Raw genomic sequence first — 19,467 nt, 5'->3', positions numbered from 1 at the left:
AAAAACATTAGCAAAGCTATGGTAAACCATGTGATAACTAATTTAAATTTGACAGATAATTGTAAATGCAATAACATATTGAAGAGAAAACATTCACAGGGGTACTGCGTACCAGGCGAGTGATGCCAACTTCTGCTCCCTGTTGAGGATGTCTGTCTCCTGTCCCCGTCCCAGAGAACAGGCTTTGTTTCTGGATAGCCCAGCTAGTTCCCCACTCCCCCCTCCCTGGATGGATACACCTGTCCGTAACGTAATACCTTGTTAAAGCCCAGATTCTGCTGCAAGTTTAGCACGGATTGAACAGTCTTGAACAGATTACAAAGGAAAAAGTAAACCCTGAGACAACACCAGTACCTAACCCCTCCATCCGGCCGCCTATTATCCTGCCTGCACCTCAGGCCAATCGTGAAACGGCCCAACAGACTCCAGAGTTCTAAGACTCTCTCACTTTCTAGATTCTACCCCAAATCTGGTTTGGATCAAGAAACTAAGAAGTTCCTAGACAGGAACAGAGACGCCTGACAGGCAGAGACGCCTGACAGAACATTTAGGGCTCTCGTTTTCTTCTCTTCGCACAAGTGTTTTATTGGACTATGCTTTGAGGATTTAATGTTGCATAGAAGACTAATGAAAGCGTGCAGAAACAAAACCAGAAGGCAGCAGCAGGAGAAAAACAAGAAAGAAACTACAGGCCTGTTTTCCGTTCTCCTTTTAATTGCGCTCTCGCTCTTTTTTTCTATCCTCGGAGTAACAAAATGGAGGGGAAGTTGCAAATAACTGTGGGATCGATAGAGCCGCAGGAAATGAGGCTATTTGGAGTGTTCAATCAGGGGCCCTGCCTCTGCTCACTTTAATTAGTTTATACATAAATTCAAGGCCGGAGATTGAAGAGCACTCTCTGTTCGTACCCTGACCTAAATTGAATACATTTAACCGGGATTAGTTCTCTCAGCAGAACGCAGTGTGACCTCGGCAAAAACTGTGCTCTCGCACAGGGAAGATTTGTCACACGAGAGGGAAGGAGAGAGAGGGCCCAGATGCAGGGCCAAAGAAAAAAGCGCCTAAATAGTAGATTTTGATACATCTGCTGAAACCTCACTGACTCTACTTCATTCTTGTGAGGCTGTTTCTCATCCATTAAATGTGAAGTTTGCACTTTGTGAGCCTCCTTAGCTGTTTACTCAGATGTCCTGGAAGCTGAAGCTGAAGCTGCCTGCCACAGAAGGCATCTCTCCCAATGATCCTCTGGCAATTACTGAAAATGTGTTTTTGATTAAATTGTTTCCAATTTGAATCCCAAATTGTGAGGCATCAGGCTTTTAGTCAGTCTGTTTACTCAAATGAATTCAGATTTTGCAAACAGACCATGTGTGATGATCCAAGTCGTATTTTCTGATCCTACATTTAATGCCTTAACTTTGGCAGTTACCTGTATATGACCCATCTATCTGCTCCATAGCTATACGGAAAAATGCTGAATCGTCATGATATGGAGAGATGGAAAGGGAGAGAGATACATACAGTGTATTCGGATAGTATTCAGACCCCTTGACTTTTTACATTACAGCCTTATTCTAAAACGGATGAAATTTTCCCCCTCAATCTACACACAATACCCCAGAATAACAAAGCAAAAACAGGTTTTTAGTATATTTTTGCAAAGTTATTATTATTATTATTATTTTTTGAAAAATCACATTTACTTAAGTATTCAGACCCTTTACTCAGTACTTTGTTGAAGCACAATTGGCAGCGATTACATCCTTGAGTATTCTTGGGTAAGACGCTACAAGCTTGGCACACCTGTATTTGGGGAGTTTCTCCCATTCTTCTCTTCAGATCCTCTCAAGCTCTGTCAGGTTGGATGGGGAGCGCCGCTGCACAGCTATTTTCAGGTGTCTCCAGAGATGTTCAAGTCCGGGCTCTGGCGGTACCACTCAAGGACATTCAGAGACTTGTCCCGAAGCCACTCATGCGTTGTCTTGGCTGTGCGCTAAGGGTCGTTGTCCTGTTGGAAGGTGAACATTTGCCCCAGTCTGAGGTCAAATCAAACATTGTCACATGCGCCGAATACAACAAGTGTAGACTTTACCGTGAAATGCTTACTTACAAGCCCTTTACCAACAGTGCAGTTCAAGAAGAGTTAAGAAAATATTTACCAAGTAGACTAAAATAAAAAGTAACACAATAAGAATAACAATAACTCGGCCATATACAGGGGGCACGGTACCGAGTCAGTGTTAGGGGGTACAGGCTAGTTGAGGTCATCTGTATATGTGGGTGGGGGCGAAGTGACTATGCACAGATAACAAACAGAGAGTTGCAGCAGTGTACAAAAGGGAGGGAGGTCAATGTAAATTGTTCGGTGGCGATTTCATTAAATATTCACCAGTCTTATGGCTTGGGGGTAGAAGCTGTTGTGGTGCCTTTTGGTCTTAGACTTGGTGCTCTGGTACCGCTTGCCATGCGGTAGCAGAGAAAACAGTCTAACTTGGGTGACTGGAGTCTTTGACAATTTTATGGGCTTTCCTCTGACACCGCCTATTTTATAGGTCCTGGATGGCAGGAAGCTTGGCCCCAGTGATGTACTGGGCAGTTCGCACTACCCTCTGCAGCGCCTTACGGTCAGATGCAGAGGATGCTCTCGATGGTGCAGCTGAAGAACCTTTTGAGGATCTGGGGACCCATGCCAAATCTTTTCAGTCTCCTGAGGGGGAAAAGGTTTTGTCATGCCCTCTTCACGACTGTCTTGGTATGTTTGGACCATGATAGTTCGTTGGTGATGTGGACACCAAGGATCTTGAAAATCTCGACCCGCTCCACTTTAGCCCCATCGATGTTAATGAGGGCCTGTTCGGCCTGCCTATTACCTGCAGTCCACAATCAGTTCCTTTGTCTTGCTCACATTGAGGGAGAGGTTGTTGTCCTGGCACTACATTGCCAGTTCTCTGACCTTCTCCCTATAGGCCGTCTCATTGTTGTCGGTGATCAGGCCTACCACTGTTGTGTCATCAGCAAACTTAATGATGGTGTTGGAGTTGTGTTTGTCCACACAGTCGTGGGTGAACAGGGAATACAGGAGGGGACTAAGTACATACCCCAGAGGGGCTCCAGTGTTAAGGATCAGCGTGGCAGACGTGTTGTTGCCTACTCTTACCACCTGGGGGCGGCCCGTCAGGAAGTCCAGGATCCAGTTGCAGAGGGAGGTGTTTAGTCGCAGAGTCCTTAGCTTAGTGATGAGCTTTGTGGGCACTATGGTGTTGAACGCTGAGCTGTAGTCAATGAACAGCATTCTCACATAGGTGTTCCTTTTGTCCAGGTGAGAAAGGGCAGTGTGGAGTGCAATTGAGATTGTGTGGATCTGTTGGGGCGGTATGTGAATTGGAGTGGGTCTAAGGTGTCCGTGAGGATCCTGTTGATGTGAGCCATGACCAGCCTATCAAAGCACTTCATGCTACCGACGTACGTGTCACGGGGCAGTAATCATTTAGGCAGGTTACCTTCGCTTCCTTGGGCACAGGGACGATCGTGGTCTGCTTGAAACATGTAGGTATTATAGACTCGGTCAGGGAGAGGTTGAAAATGTCAGTGAAGACACTTGCCAGTTGGTCCGCGCATGCTTTGAGTACACGTCCTGGAAATCCATCTGGCCCAGCGGCTTTGTGAATGTTGACCTGTTTAAAGGTTTTGTTCACATCGGCTACCGAGAGCGTTATCATACAGTCATCCAGAAAAGCTGGTGCTCTCATGCATGCTTCAGTGTTGCTTGCCTCGAAGTGAGCATAAAAGGCATTTAGATAGTCTGGTATGCCCGCTTCAAATGGGGAGCTCGCGTCCGAGCATCCCTTTGTAGTCTGTAAGTCTGCAAGCCCTGCCACATCTGACGAGCGTCAGAGCCGGTGTAGTAGGATTCAATCTTAATCCTGTATTGACGCTTTGCTTGTTTGATGGATCGTCTGAGGGCATAGCAGGATTTCTTATAAGCATCCGGATTAGTCTCCCGCTCCTTGAAAGCGGCAGCTCTAGCCTTTAGCTCGATGCGGATGTTGTCTGTAATCCATGGCTTCTGGTTGGGATATGTACGTACAGTCACTGTGGAGACGACGTCATCAATGCACGTATTGATGAAGCTGATGACTGAGGTGGTGTACTCCTTCCTCAATGCCATTGGATGAATCCCAGAACATATTCCAGTCTGTGCTAGCAAAACAGTCCTGTGGTGTTTTGCATGGTCATCTGACCACTTCCATATTAAGCGAGTCACTGGTACTTCCTGCTTTAATTGTTGCTTGTAAGCAGGAATCAGGAGGATAGAATTATGGTCAGATTTGCCAAATGGATGGCAGGGGAGAGCTTTGTATGCATCTCTGTGTGTGGAGTAAAGGTAGTCTAGGATTTCCCCCCCCCCCCTGGTTGCACATGTGACATGATGGATGCCTGCATTAAAGTCCCCGGCCACTAGGAGAGACGCTTCTGGGTGAGCATTTTCATCTTGGCTTATGGCCTTATAGAGTTGGTTTAGAGCAGTCTTAGTGCCAGCTTTGTTCTGTGGTGGTAAATAGATGGCTACGAATAATACGAATAATACAGAACTCTCTTGGTAGATCGTGTGGTCTACAGTTTATCATAAGGTACTCTACCTCAGGTGAGCAATACCTCGAGAATTCTTTAATATTAGATATCGCGCACCAGCTGTTATTGCCAAATAGACACACACCCCCACCCCATGTCTTACCAGAGGTAGCGTCTCTGTTCTGCAAGTGCATGGAAAATCCCGCTTGCTCTATATTGTCTGTATCTTCGTTCAGCCACGTCTCTCGGTGAAACATAAGATCTTAGAGTTTTTAATGTCCCGTTGGTAGGATAATCTTAGTCGTAGGTCTTCAATTTTATTTTCCCATGATTGCCCGTTAGCAAGAAGAACGGATGGCAGTGGGAGTTTACTCGCTTGCCTTCGGATTCTCAGAAGGCTGCCCGATCCGCGGCCCCTTTTCCGGCTTCTTTTCTTCACGCAAAAGGCGTGGGTCTGTGCCTGTTCCAGTGAAAGCAGGATATCCTTCTCGTCAAACATGTTAAAGGGAAAAGTTTCTTCCAGTCCGCGGTGAGTAATCGCTTTTCTGATGTCCAGAAGTTATTTTCGGTCATAAGAGACAGTAGCAACATTTTGTACACAATAAGTCATAAAATAAGTTACACAAAATGCAAAAACAAACTAAATGGGAGAATGTAAAACGTCACCCATGTTCTTCGGCGCCATCTTATTATCCTGAGTACTCTGGAGCAGGTTTTAATCAAGGATCTCTCTGTACTTTGCTCTGTTTATCTTTCCCTCGATCCTGACTAATCTCCCAGCCCCTGCCACTGAAAAACATCCCCACAGCATGATTCTGCCACCACCATGCTTCACAGTAGGAATGGTGCCAGGCTTCTTCCAGATGTGACGCTTGCCATTCAATCCTGGTTTCATCAGACCAGAGAAACTTTGTTTCTGATGGTCTGGAAGTCTTTAGGTGCCTTTAGGTGCCAAGCGGGTGCCAAGCGGGCTGTCATGGGCCTTTTACTGAGGAGTGGCTTCCGTCTGGCCCCTCTACCATAAAGGCCTGATTGATACAGTGTTGCAAAGATGGTTGGCCTTCTGGAAGGTTCTCCTATCTCCACAGAGGAAATCTGGAGCTCTGTCAGAGTGACCATTGGGTTCTTGGTCACCTCCCTGACCAAGGCCCTTCTCCTACGATTGCTCAGTTTGCCCGGGCGGCCAGCTCTAGGAAGCGTCTTGGTGGTTCCAAACTTCTTCCATTTAAGAGTGATAGAGGCCTCCTCCACCTTGCTAGCCACCTTGACGTAATTTCCTGTCACAACTTGTGGACTTGTTCACGTGCTGCTGTTTTTTTTTACGGTCTTTACTTTTTAATTACCATTTGATACTTACATTTTTTTCCCATTCAACTTTTTCACCCCGGACATGGTTCTACAGGACCTCCACCAGCCGAAGCTAAGTAGTAAAATTAACATTATGCCTTCTAATTGCAGTCGCTGCACTCATAATATACAGGAGAACGATCGCCTTATGGTGAGGATAGCCGTGCTGCAAGCCCAGCTTCAGACGCAATCGTTAGGCATGGGTAATTTAAGTGTAGGAAAGGATGAACAGCATCTGTGCCACAAAAAAGTACATATAGATCCCCTCGCACAGTCCCCGCAGCTGGACACTTTTCTCTTGGCTTCTGGAAGGAAATGCTGTAGTAATGATCAACCGGTGTCACTCATTCAGCTGTTAGAAACTTTCAACCGGTTCTCCCCATTAAGCAACAAGTCGTAGTCAGAGGCCGAGCCTTCTCTGGTCTTTCCTCCACCTGTTACGGGGTCTGAGACGCCGAAGCCTCCCACCATTAGCTCTGACAATTTGAAAACCCAAGTCATTGGCGACTCCATTACCCGCAGTATTAGACTTAAAACGAATCATCCAGCGATCATACACTGTTTACCAGGGGGCAGGGCTACCGACGTTAAGGCTAATCTGAAGATGGTGCTGGCTAAGGCTAAAATTGGCGAGTGTAGAGAGTATAGGGATATTGCTATCCACGTCGGCACCAACGATGTTAGGATGAAACAGTCAGAGGTTACCAAGCGCAACACAGCCTCAGCGTGTAAATCAGCTAGAAAGATGTGTCCGCATCGAGTAATTGTCTCTGACCCCCTCCCAGTTAGGGGGAGTGATGAGTTCGACTGCAGAGTCTCACAACTCAATCTCTGGTTAAACTGTTTGTCACTCCCAAAAGATAGAATTTGTAGATAATTGGCCCTCTTTCTGGGACTCACCCACAAACAGGACCAAGACTGGCATGCTGAGGAGTGACGGATTCCATCCTAGCTGGAGAGGTGCTCCCATCTTATCTACAAACATAGACAGGGCTCTAACTCCCCTAGCTCCACAATGAGATAGGGTGCAGGCCAGGCAGCAGGCTGTTAGCTAGCCTGCCAGCTTAGTGGAGTCTGCCACTAGCACAGTCAGTGTAGTCAGCTCAGCTATCCCCATTGAGATCGTGTCTGTGCCTTGACCTATGTTGGGCAAAACTAAACATGGCGGTGTTCGCCTTTGCAATCTCACTGGAATAAAGATCTCCTCCATTCCTGACCTTTATTGAAAGAGATTGTGATGCCTCACATCTCAAAATAGGGCTACTTAATGTTAGATCCTTCACTTCTAAGGCAGTTATAGTCAATGAACTTATCACTGATCATAATCTTGATGTGATTGGCCTGACTGAAACATGGCTTAAACCTGTTGAATTTGCTGTGTTAAATGAGGCCTCTCCTCCTGGTTACACTAGTGACCAAATCCCCCGCGCATCCCGCAAAGGCGAAGGTGTTGCTAACATTTACGATAGCAAATTTAAATTTACAAAAATAATTACTGCGTTTCGTCTTTTGAGCTTCTAGTCATGAAATCTATGCAGCCTACTCAATCACTTTTTATAGCTACTGTTTACAGCCCTCCTGGGCCATATACAGCGTTCCTCACTGAGTTCCCTGAATTCCCATTGGACCGTGTAGTCATAGGAGATAATATTCACATTTTTGGTGACTTTATTATTCACATGGAAAAGTCAACAGACCCACTCCAAAAGGCTTTCGGAGCCATCATCGACTCAGTGGGTTTTGTCCAACATGTCTCCGGACCTACTCACTGCCACAGTCATACTCTGGACCTAGTTTTGTTCTGTGGAATAAATATTGTGGATCTAAATGTTTTTCCTCATAATCGGACCACCATTTTATTATGTTTGCAATTACAACAAATAATCTGCTCAGACCAACCAAGGATCATCAAAAGCCGTGCTATAAAGTCTCGAACAACCCAAAGATTCCTAGATGCCCTTCCAGACTCCCTCCACCTACACAAGGACGTCAGAGTACAACAATCGGTTAACCACCTGAGGAACTTAATTTAACTTTGTGTAATACTCTAGATGCAGTCGCACCCCTAAAAACAAAAAACATTTGTCATAAGAAACTAGCTCCCTGGTATACAGAAAATATCCGAGCTCTGAAGCAAGCTTCCAGAAAATTGGAAAGGAAATGGCGCTACACCAAACTGGAAGTCTTCCGATTAGCTTGGAAAGACAGTACCGTGCAGTATTGAAGAGCCCTCACCACTGCTTGATCTCAATTAAGTTGTAAAAATAGGATGGAGAATAAGAACAATCCTAAATGTCTTTTTGATACTGTTGCAAAGCTAACTAAAAGGCAGCATTCCCCAAGTGAGGATGGCTTTCACTTCAGCAGTGATACATTCATGAACTTCTTTGACGAGAAGATCATGATCATTAGAAATGACGCCACTTTAAATCTGTGTTGTCCTGAGTCTGCACAACACTGCCAGGACATAGGATCAAAGGGAGACCCTCAAGTTTTTAAATAGTATATCTCTTGATACATTGATGAAAATAGTCATGGCCTCTAAACCTTCAAGCTGCATACTGGACCATATTCCAACTAAACTACTGAAAGAGCTGCTTCCTGTGCTTGGACCTCCTATGTTGAACATAATAAACGGCACCCTATCCACCGGATGTGTACCAAACTCACTAAAAGTGGCAGAAATAAAGCTTCTCTTGAAAAATTAAAACCTTGACCCAGAAAATATAAAAAACTAAAATCGGCTGATATCAAATCTTCCATTCCTCTCAAGATTTTTCGAAAAAGCTGTTGCGCAGCAACTCACTGCCTTCCTGAAGACTAACAATGTATACGAAACGCTTTAGTCTGGTTTTAGACCCCATCATAGCACTGAGACTGCACTCGAAGGTGGTAAATTACCTTTTAATGGCGTCAGGCCAAGGCTCTGCATCTGTCCTCGTGCTCCTAGACCTTAGTGCTGCTTTTGATACCATCGATCACCACATTCTTTTGGAGAGATTAGAAACCCAAATTGGTCTACATGGACAGGTTCTGGCCTGATTTAGATCTTATCTGTCATAAAGAAATCAGTGTGTCTCTCTGTGGATGGTTTGTCCTCTGACAAAACAACTGTAAATTTCGGTGTTGCTCAAGGTTCCGTTTTAGGACCTTTGTTGTTTTCACTATATATTTTACCTCTTGGGGATGTCATTCGAAAACATAATGTTAACTTTCACTGCTATGTGGACGATATACAGCTGTACATTTCAATGAAACATGGTGAAACCCCAAAATTGCCCTACCTGGAAGCCTGTGTTTCAGACATAAGTAAGTGGATGGCGGCAAATGTTTAACTTTTAAACTCGGACAAAACAGAGATGCTAGTTCTAGGTCCCAAGAAACAAAGAGATCTTCTGTTAAATCTGACAATTAATCTTGATGGTTGTACAGTCGTCTCAAATAAAACTGTAAAGGACCTCGGCGTTACTCTGGACCCTGATCTCTCTTTGACGAACATATCAAGACTGTTTCAAGGACAGCTTTTTTCCATCGATGTAAAAGAGCCTGTTTCTTCTTAGGTTCCTGCCTTTCTACTGAGTTTTTCCTAGCCAACATGCTTCTACATCTGCGTTGCTTGCTGTTTGTGGTTTTAGGCTGTGTTTCTGTATAACACTTTGTGACATCGGCTGATGTAAAAAGGGCTTTATACAGTGGGGCAAAAAAGTATTTAGTCAGCCACCAATTGTGCAAGTTCTCCCACTTAAAAAGATGAGAGGCCTGTAATTTTCATCATAGGTACACTTCAACTATGACAGACAAAATGAGAAAAAAAATCCAGAAAATCACATTGTAGGATTGTTAATGAATTTATTTGCAAATTATGGTGGAAAATAAGTATTTGGTCACCTACAAACAAGCAAGATTTCTGGCACAGACCTGTAACTTCTTCTTTAAGAGGCTCCTCTGTCCTCCACTCGTTACCTGTATTAATGGCACCTGTTTGAACTTGTTATCAGTATAAAAGACACCTGTCCACAACCTCAAACAGTCACACTCCAAACTCCACTATGGCCAAGACCAAAGAGCTGTCAAAGGACACCAGAAACAAAATTGTARACCTGCACCAGGCTGGGAAGACTGAATCTGCAATAGGTAAGCAGCTTGGTTTGAATAAATCAACTGTAGGAGCAATTATTAGGAAATGGAAGACATACAAGACCACTGATAATCTCCCTCGATCTGGGGCTCCACGCAAGATCTCACCCCGTGGGGTCAAAATGATCACAAGAACGGTGAACAAAAATCCCAGAACCACACGGGGGGACCTAGTGAATGACCTGCAGAGAGCTGGGACCAAAGTAACAAAGCCTACCATCAGTAACACACTACGCCGCCAGGGACTCAAATCCTGCAGTGCCAGACGTGTCCCCCTGCTTAAGCCAGTACATGTCCAGGCCCGTCTGAAGTTTGCTAGAGAGCATTTGGATGATCCAGAAGAAGATTGGGAGAATGTCATATGGTCAGATGAAACCAAAATACCAAACATTTTGGTAAAAACTCAACTCGTCGTGTTTGGAGGACAAAGAATGCTGAGTTGCATCCAAAGAACAACATACCTACTGTGAAGCATGGGGGTGGAAACATCATGCTTTGGGGCTGTTTTTCTGCAAAGGGACCAGGACGACTGGTCCGTGTAAAGGAAAGAATGAATGGGGCCTGTATCGTGAGATTTTGAGTGAAAACCTCCTTCCATCAGCAAGGGCATTGAAGATGAAACGTGGCTGGGTTCTTTCAGCATGACAATGATCCCAAACACACCGCCCGGGCAACGAAGGAGTGGCTTCGTAAGAAGCATTTCAAGGTCCTGGAGTGGCCTAGCCAGTCTCCAGATCTCAACCCCATAGAAAATCTTTGGAGGGAGTTGAAAGTCCGTGTTGCCCAGCAACAGCCCCAAAACATCACTGCTCTAGAGGAGATCTGCATGGAGGAATGGGTTGTCATAGTTGATGTGTACCTATGATGAAAATTACAGGCCTCTCTCATCTTTTTAAGTGGGAGAACTTGCACAATTGGTGGCTGACTAAATACTTTTTTGCCCCACTGTAAATACATTTGATTGATTGATTGATTGAATGCTGCAGACATTGTTTGGTACCCTTCCACAGATCTGTGCCTCGACACGATCCTGTCTTGGAGCTCTACTGACAACTCCTTCGACCTCATGGCTTGGTTTTTGCAATGACAATCACTGTCAACTGTGGGATGATCAATGGAAACAGGACGCAACTGAGCTCAATTTCGAGTCTCAGAAAATGTTCTGAATATTTATATAAATAAGGTATTTCTGATTTAGTATTTTTATAGATTTGCAAAAATGTCTAAAAACCTGTTTTCGCTTTGTCATTATTGGGTACTGTGTGTAGATTGATAAGGAAATACATTTATTTAATCAATTTCAGAATAAGGTTGTAACATAACAAAATGTCGAAAAAGTCAAGGGGTCTGAATACTTTCCGAACGCACTTTATATTTCCATTATGGGCTAAGCTAAGGGAGAAATATGACTGTGGTTACCTGTATTCAGGCTGTAGATAAAGACAGAGAGAAGGAGACAGAAAAAAAGAGCTGTGGCGAATAAATTGGTATAAATAAATTATTTCAGAAGGCATCACATATCAGCCCCTCACACGGAAATGAATCCATCTTCAGAAGCAATCTCCAACAATTTGGGGTGGCTGCAGGACTGTAAGCTGAAAAAAAAGTGGCGATAAAAGGTCTGTGTTCGTATATAGTGTCAGCTCAAATGACTGATTTGACTGTCGTGCCTCACATACACCAAGCCTTTGTGTGTGAACCGAATGTACCTGAAGACAACGGAGAGGGGTGTTCAGTTTCTAAACAGGTGAAAAGGGAGCCAGGGCAGACAAGAGTGAATGTGGCCGGATTGGCATGTATTCCATTTCTGCTTAAGTTTGAAATATTTAATAATGCACTTGAACTCGAACTTCACTTAAACACTTGAATGTCATGAGTCAGCATTTCAATTACACCAACTTAAAAATGTTTAACCTTTTCTTTGCAATGCTTAATACTAAACTGACATAGTTTAATAGTTTAAACTGACACTAGTTTGTCAAAGTCCTTGATTGACACAGGGCTATTACCCAAAATCTCCTTCCGTGCTACCAACTCACTTTGCAGTCTGAAAAGAAAAGTTACATGTTTTTTGTGGAGTCAACATTTAGCATCGGCCGTGCTGCCTTGGCCCTGGCTTTCCCGCAATGGTGACTGTAATGATTCAGAACCTCTTCTCTCTGTTCTTCCCTCTCCAGAACGCTTCTCATTTAAGTCAATCACCCAGTTCTCTTTTCAGGAATTAACCTCAGAGACGCACTTCATACCACAAGCCTCTTCTTAAAAGCATGATTCAAGTTAATCTTTCTCTCTTTATTTTTCCTTCTGGCAGTCCCTTGCTAAAGCCAGTCAGCATTTCTCTGTGTTCCTGACAGGCTCCCATCACAGCCCTAACCCCAGATGAAATGGTGCCTCACAAAATAAATGTAAATCTCTTTCTGTGTGCTGATAGTACTCCTGCTGCCGAGCCCTGTAGACAGTTGATTCTTTCAGTGGGGTGCACGCATGCGGCTGCGTCACCCCTTCTTCATAATGGAACACTAAGTCTGCGTCACTGTCACCGCTCCTCACGACAACACGTACTATCACTAGACAAAACACACACGACAACACACCGAGCAGCAACTGTCATAAAGGAGCGACTGGCAGCAAGGAGATCTCTGAAATGACAACAATAACCATTTGTTCCACAGGCGAGAAAGGGCTATTAGTGCCATTGCAGTGTTCTCGAACAGCTATTCTAAGAGATGTGGTGTTCGTCATTCACTCAGACACTCACGCAAAGTCTATGGCATAGTTAAAGTTAGGGAAAACAAATCATTTTAGTTGTAGTGAAGTCACAAGAACAAAGCACCCAGTGCTCTAAAAAACTAAAGTTTAGCAAACTCCACTAGCCTGAAAACAACTTATCCTCATCAATATAGTCTAGCCCTCCTGTCCTGTCCAGACTGAGCACATCCTTCCCAGCACAGCTGGCCAGAGTGACAGAGAGGACACGGCCATGACAGGACTCCTCCCAGTGCCACCTGGCTGAACAGGTGAATTGTCCATGTCCCCAGACAGGGATGTCACCCATTGGGCACACATAAGAGAGAGCTGACAAACAGCATTTCACTGTGGACAGACACTCCCAACATCAAACACTTTCCTTGAATCTTATTTACACACTTTGAAGTGGCTTAGTCTCGCTTGTCACAGCATTACTCTATGGAGAAAAGGCCCAACAGTGCTGTTCTTGTCACAGCATTACTCTATGGAGAAAAGGCCCAAGCAGTGCTGTTCTTGTCACAGCATTACTCTATGGAGAAAAAGCCCAACAGTGCTGTTCTTGTCACAGCATTACTCTATGGAGAAAGGCCCAACAGTGCTGTTCTTGTCACAGCATTACTCTATGGAGAAAAGGCCCAACAGTGCTGTTCTTGTCACAGCATTACTCTATGGAGAAAAGGCCCGTGGCTGTTCTTGTCACAGCATTACCTATGGAGAAAAGGCCCAACAGTGCTGTTCTTGTCACAGCATTATCTATGGAGAAAAGGCCCAACAGTGCTGTTCTTGTCACAGCATTACTCTATGGAGAAAAGGCCCAACAGTGCTGTTCTTGTCACAGCATTACTCTATGGAGAAAAGGCCCAACGTGCGTTCTTGTCACAGCATTACCTCATGGAGAAAAGCCCAACAGTGCTGTTCTGTCACAGCATTACTCTATGGAGAAAAGGCCCAACAGTGCTGTTTCTTGTCACAGCATTACTCTATGAGAAAAGGCCCAACAGTTGCTGTTTTGTCACAGCATTACTCTATGGAGAAAAGGCCCAACGGTGCTGTTCTTGTCACAGCATTACTCTATGGAGAAAAGGCCCAACAGTGCTGTACTTTTCACTGCTTTTCCCAAAACAGATCATACTATTTTTTAGGAGATAGTTTATCTATTAGAGGAAGAGTGTTTTCCACCTCTTCGCCCTCCTCTGTGAGAATCCTTTGAGCATCTCTGTCTCGCGGCCACTCTCCTGCTACACGCTTAGATGCACTCACAAACAAGCCATGAATCACTAGAAACACTGCAAAGTGTCGACATCACACAGCGGAGTCTGTTAACAGCACACACATCTCTCTCTCTCCACACTGTAAACACACACACACACTCTCTGCCTCATCAACAAGGGTGAGAAGAGAAGCAAGCGGAGCCCTGAGAATTTTGGGTAAAAGTAGGGAACAAGTGGAAAGTTGGACACTTTGGCAAAAACAAAGGCTAAAACAACAATCAGTATCTTTAAACTACCACTGGGGGTTAAGACTCGACAGGTGTCGTCGAGGTGCTCTGGTCACAAAGCAGTAGCAGGTTGAAATCCTAGCAGCGGATTGCCTGCTTTAATATACTGCTCCTGACAAGAGCTTTATAAGCTACCTCTCCACTGTAAAAGCAGCCAGTAAAGAATACAGGTACTCATGTATGAACACATCCCAGTCTGCATAAATCACAGCCTCTCCGCCAGTCAGGCATGATAGGCCACTTTGATGGGAAAGTTAAACAGGGCTTTATTTTTCACAGTGGAAAACGACAAGATGCCAGCTTCACCGCTGGCTCCCGGTTTTGTTGCAGTGGCAAAAACCTGTGAGACAGACGCCATAGGTCACTGGCGGTGAGTAACTCTGACAAATAGGGGGGTGGTGGAGTGTGACGGGGGTGGTCGTAAACTCCCCACTGGGCCGGGCTGCCGTTAGCTGCTTACGACGAAACGGGTGGGTGGACCGGGTCGGGTCGCTTAGCTTCAGGGTGGGCCGAGTGGAGGAGGGTGAACAGATAGACACAGCCTGTCATCTCAGGGAGAGAGGACTGAAACTAAAAATGAACATAAAGATGGTCTAAAAAGATGGATATAAATATCCATAATATGTTTCTTCACACAGGTGCTGTATCAGAGAAAGAGAGAGGGGGAGAGGCAAACCAAACGGCAATTAAGGGGAATGCCTAGATGGAGAGCCAGGAATCTAAGGGCAAATTCATATTGGAAATGCATTATAGCTAGAGGATGCAGACAGCGATATCCACTTATGACAACGAGGGCACTAAAAATACATATTTCCCAGATGCCTGTGTATATATTTTCTTAAGCCTGTGGGGGGAAACCTTGAAAGGAAGTGGACCGACAGGCAGCCAATTTCACACAGACAATAGATAAAGAACTAAGAAACTTCTCATCTGTTCGGTGGGGAGAAAAGGCATATCCCAGGAGAGGTTGGCACGAAGAGGTCTTCCTCTAGACCAGGGCTTTCCAACCCTGTTCCTGGAGAGCTACCCTCCTGTAGGTCTTCGCTCTAACCCCAGTTGTAACTAACCTGATTCAGCTTATCAACCAGCTAATTATTCAAATCAGGTGCGCTAGATTAGTTAGAAGGAAAACCTACTGGACGGTAGCTCTCCAGGAACAGGGTTGGACTAAAAACCTACTGGACGGTAGCTCTCCAAGAACAGGGTTGGACTGAAAACCTACTGGACGGTAGCTCTCCAGGAACAGGGTTGGACTGAAAACCTACTGAACGGTAGCTCTCCAGGAACAGGGTTGGACTGAAATCTGGACGGTAGCTCTCCAAGAACAGGGTTGGACTGAAAACCTACTGGAGGTAGCTCTCCAGGAACAGGGTTGGACTGAAAACCTACTGGACGGTAGCTCTCCAGGAGCAGGGTTGGACTGAAAACCTACTGGACGGTAGCTCTCCAGGAACAGGGTTGGACTGAAAACCTACTGGACGGTAGCTCTCCAGGAACAGGGGTGGAGAGCCCTGCTCTAGGCCTACACACACGTTCAATGGCTGGGAAAACAACGTCTGATTCTCCAGATTTCACACCCCACCGCTCGTGCTAATGGGGACAGTGTCTCAGCGGGTGGAGTGGGGTGTGTGATACAATCACCGTAATTTCGGCAACTTGCTTTCATTTTCCCATGTATTCTCCATTACTCTGTGTCCGCACAAACACACACCCACACCCATAGTTCAGACACCGACTGGGTGTAAGTTTTATTAACTCCAGGGAACAGCAAAATAAATCTGATAACCGCTACGTCAGTGTCCGTCATTAAAGACCAGGCAGCAGACAACAGGCAGCAGTAACAACAGTAGAATAGTCGAACACAGAATCTCCCCTCATTATCCACAACATCTTACTTAAATATTGCAGACCACAATGACCGACCACAACCCTGGGCAGATCTCTCTTATCTCTGTTCAGGCTGTGTGTGATATATGATATGATTTGCTTCCCTGCTTGGGTGCTCCAGACACGATCGATGTGGTGTTTTGGAAAGTGTGTGAAAGTAACTTAAAGTAAATCGTGTCTTGTACACGTGCGCACATGGAAAAAACACACGTGTCCATTACCGTCAGCTGTGCAAATTACAATATGCTCCTTAATGAAGAAACTCCATTAGGAACAGGAAATCCATCTCTCTATGCCTGGCATATCACTACTGGGACTGTCACCACCACAGTGTGTGTGTGTGTGTGTGTGTGTGTGTGTGTGTATGCCTCCATACCTCAGGCATGGCAGGGGTCTCGTCGTGCAGTCTGGTCTCAGGCTCTCCAGTAAGGGGGTTCCGGAGGGTCTGGAGGAACAGGGCTGCCCTCCTCTTCCTCTCCGCCTGCAGCTGCTTCTCCTTGGACTCCTTCGAGGCCTGGGCCAGCTTCTCCCTGGCGGCTGCAGCTAGACGGTCCTCCAACTTCTGCTTGGCTAGAGGGAGAGGTCAGGTACAGTATAAAGATGAATAGTTTCTGCTTGGCTACAGACAAACAGAGAGAGAAAATGATTTAGAACTTAGAACTTGCTTTTTATATGTCATCAAAATCTATTGATGTCTGTCTGTTTCTGCATTGTACTTTTATGACGCTTTGTGCTAAGGCTAAGTGATGTCAGCATGCTATTTGCATAGCTTTGTTTGGGATTGGGTTTAAAAGTTGACAGTCAAAAATAGATGCAAGTGAGGCACAGTGAGGGTTGGTTGCAGGCTGAACGGTAAGGGAAAGCCATTTCACACTACGTAGGGCCGATCACTCCTCTCCCCCCACTCTCTGTCGGCCTGGTTCTCATTGGAATGCTCTGTCCACTCTGTGCACCGTTTACTACGGGACACTGATGGAGGGGTTTAATCATAGCAACATACAGTGGTGGAGGGACCAGTGGACAGCCAGTTCGACATGGCCCAGTCAGAGTGGGGAGAACACATGCCTTTTGTGAGTGTAATGTTTACTGTTTATTTTTTCCCTCATCAATCTACGCACAATACCCCATAATGACAAACTTACATTTTTTTTCTTCGTTTTATGTTTACAAATGTATTAAAAATAAAAAACAGATACCTTATTTAGATAAGAATTCAGACATTTTGCTATGAGACTTGAAATTGAGCTCAGCTGCATGCTGTTTTCATTGATCCTCTTTGAGATGTTTCTACAACTTGGAGTCCACCTGAGCTAAATTCAAATAAATTGATTGGGCATCATTTGGAAAGGCACACACCTGTCTGTATAAGGTCCCACAGTTGACAGTGCATGTCAGAGCAAAAACCAAGCCATGAGGTCGGAGGAATTGTCCGTCGAGCTCGATTAATCCAAGATGGCGTAGCAGTCGGACGTGTGTTTGTCTTTGTCCCATGTAAATAGCCGGTTTCGTCGTTTTTTTTCGTATATATTTTTAATCTCACTTTCCACCTATGATCTAAATATACTTTCCTGCAACCCGCCTCACCCAATGTGATACGGATCTGCTATTTTTATACGTTATAACTGGAAACTCCATCAGCAGCTAGCCAGCTAACTAGCTACTAGCTAGTAGTAACTGTTAGCCACGGCTAGCGGTCTTCACCTTCAGCTCGGACACCAGCCAGCTTAACAGCTGATATCAACCAGTTTATTGCGCGATATCAACCCAGAGCATATCAGACTGATTTTCTCCACCACATCACCGGATTCCCGCCGCAAGCTCTGGGCCATTACACCGGATCATCGCAGCTAGCTAACTGCAACCGAGTAGCTACTGCTGGCTAACGCCTCTGTCCCGAAGCAAGCACCAGTTAGCCTTGAGCTAGCCTCGAGCTAGGCCCATCTCCCGGCTAGCCGAAGAGGTATACCCACTAATTCGTGGGCTACAATACCTCTTTTGCCAATTGGCCTGGACCCTTTATTGCCGACATGGAGCCCCGCCGATCCATCACGACTGGTCTGCCGACGTAATCGTCCGATGTGGTTTCAACAGGCTTTTCCATTGCGATGTCACGAAGACCCATCTGCTAGCCCTGGCCCGCTAGCTTTCTGAACGCAGTGCCTCCCGCTCGCCTAGCATAGACTACCGAACGGCTCCCTGACTCACCTATTGCTGCTCATTGGACCCTATGATCACTCGGCTACACATGCCTCTCTCTAATGTCAATATGCCTTGTCTTCTGCTGTTTCGGTTAGTTATTATTGTTTTATTTCCCTGTAGAGCCCCTAGACCAGCTCAACATACCTTAGATAGCTCTTTTGTCACACACCCCACACATGGGGAAACATCACCTGGCTTAACTGGTGTCTCCAGAGATGCAAGCTCTCTCATCGTCACTCAATGCCTAGGTCTACCCCCACTGTACTCACATGCTACCATACCCTTGTCTGTACATTAAGCCCTGAATATATTCTACCACACCCAGAAATATGCTCCTTTTATTCTCTGTTCCCAACGCACTAGACTACCAGTTCTTATAGCCTTCAGCTGTACCCTTATCCTACTGTTCCTCTGGTGATATAAAGGTTAACCCAGGCCCTATAGCTCCCAGCTTTACAACTATTCCCCAGGCGCTCTCATTTGTTAACTTCTGTAACCGTAAAACCCTTGGTTTCATGCATGTTAAAATCAAACGCCTCCTCCCTAAATTTGTCTTATTCACTGCTTTAACACACTCCGCCAACCCTGATGTCCTTGCCGTGTCTGAATCCTGGCTTAGGAAGGCCACCAAAAATTCTGAAATTTCCATCCCCAACTATAATATTTTCTGTCAAGATAGAACTGCCAAAGGGGGCAGAGTTGCAATCTACTGCAGAGATAGCCTGCAGAGTTCTGTCATACTATCCAGGTCTGTGTCCAAACAGTTCGAGCTTCTACTTTTAAAAATCCACCTTTCCAGAAATAAGTCTCTCACTGTTGCCGCTTGTTAAAGAGCCCCATCAGCACCCAGTTGTGCCCTGGACAACATACGTGAATTGATTGCCCCCCATCTATCTTCGTACTGTTAGGTGACCTAAACTGGGATATGCTTAGCACCCTGGCCGTCCTACAATCTAAGCTAGATGCCCTCAATCTTACACAAATTGTCAAGGAACCTACCAGGTACAACCCTAAATCCGTAAACATGGGCACCCTCATAGATATCATCCTGACCAACTTGCCCTCTAAATACACCTCTG

General features: G+C 45.3%; 1 protein-coding gene across 4 annotated transcripts in view; it reads right to left on the bottom strand.

The window, feature by feature from the left end:
- The window catches only part of LOC111961678 (splicing factor, suppressor of white-apricot homolog), a 135,106-nt gene that overhangs the window by 35,390 nt on the left and 80,249 nt on the right, over positions 1–19,467 (bottom strand). For all 4 annotated transcript variants that reach the window (XM_023984120.1, XM_023984122.1, XM_023984121.1 and 1 more), the window contains one exon: positions 16,566–16,759. In XM_023984120.1, the coding sequence (XP_023839888.1) occupies positions 16,566–16,759 (194 nt within the window). The remainder of the gene's footprint in view (positions 1–16,565; positions 16,760–19,467) is intronic.

This window comes from Salvelinus sp. IW2-2015, linkage group LG4q.1:29, assembly GCF_002910315.2.
Source record: "Salvelinus sp. IW2-2015 linkage group LG4q.1:29, ASM291031v2, whole genome shotgun sequence".
NCBI lineage: Eukaryota > Metazoa > Chordata > Actinopteri > Salmoniformes > Salmonidae > Salvelinus > Salvelinus sp. IW2-2015.
Note: the sequence above shows the minus strand (reverse complement) of the source record. Positions and strands in the feature narration are given on the sequence as shown.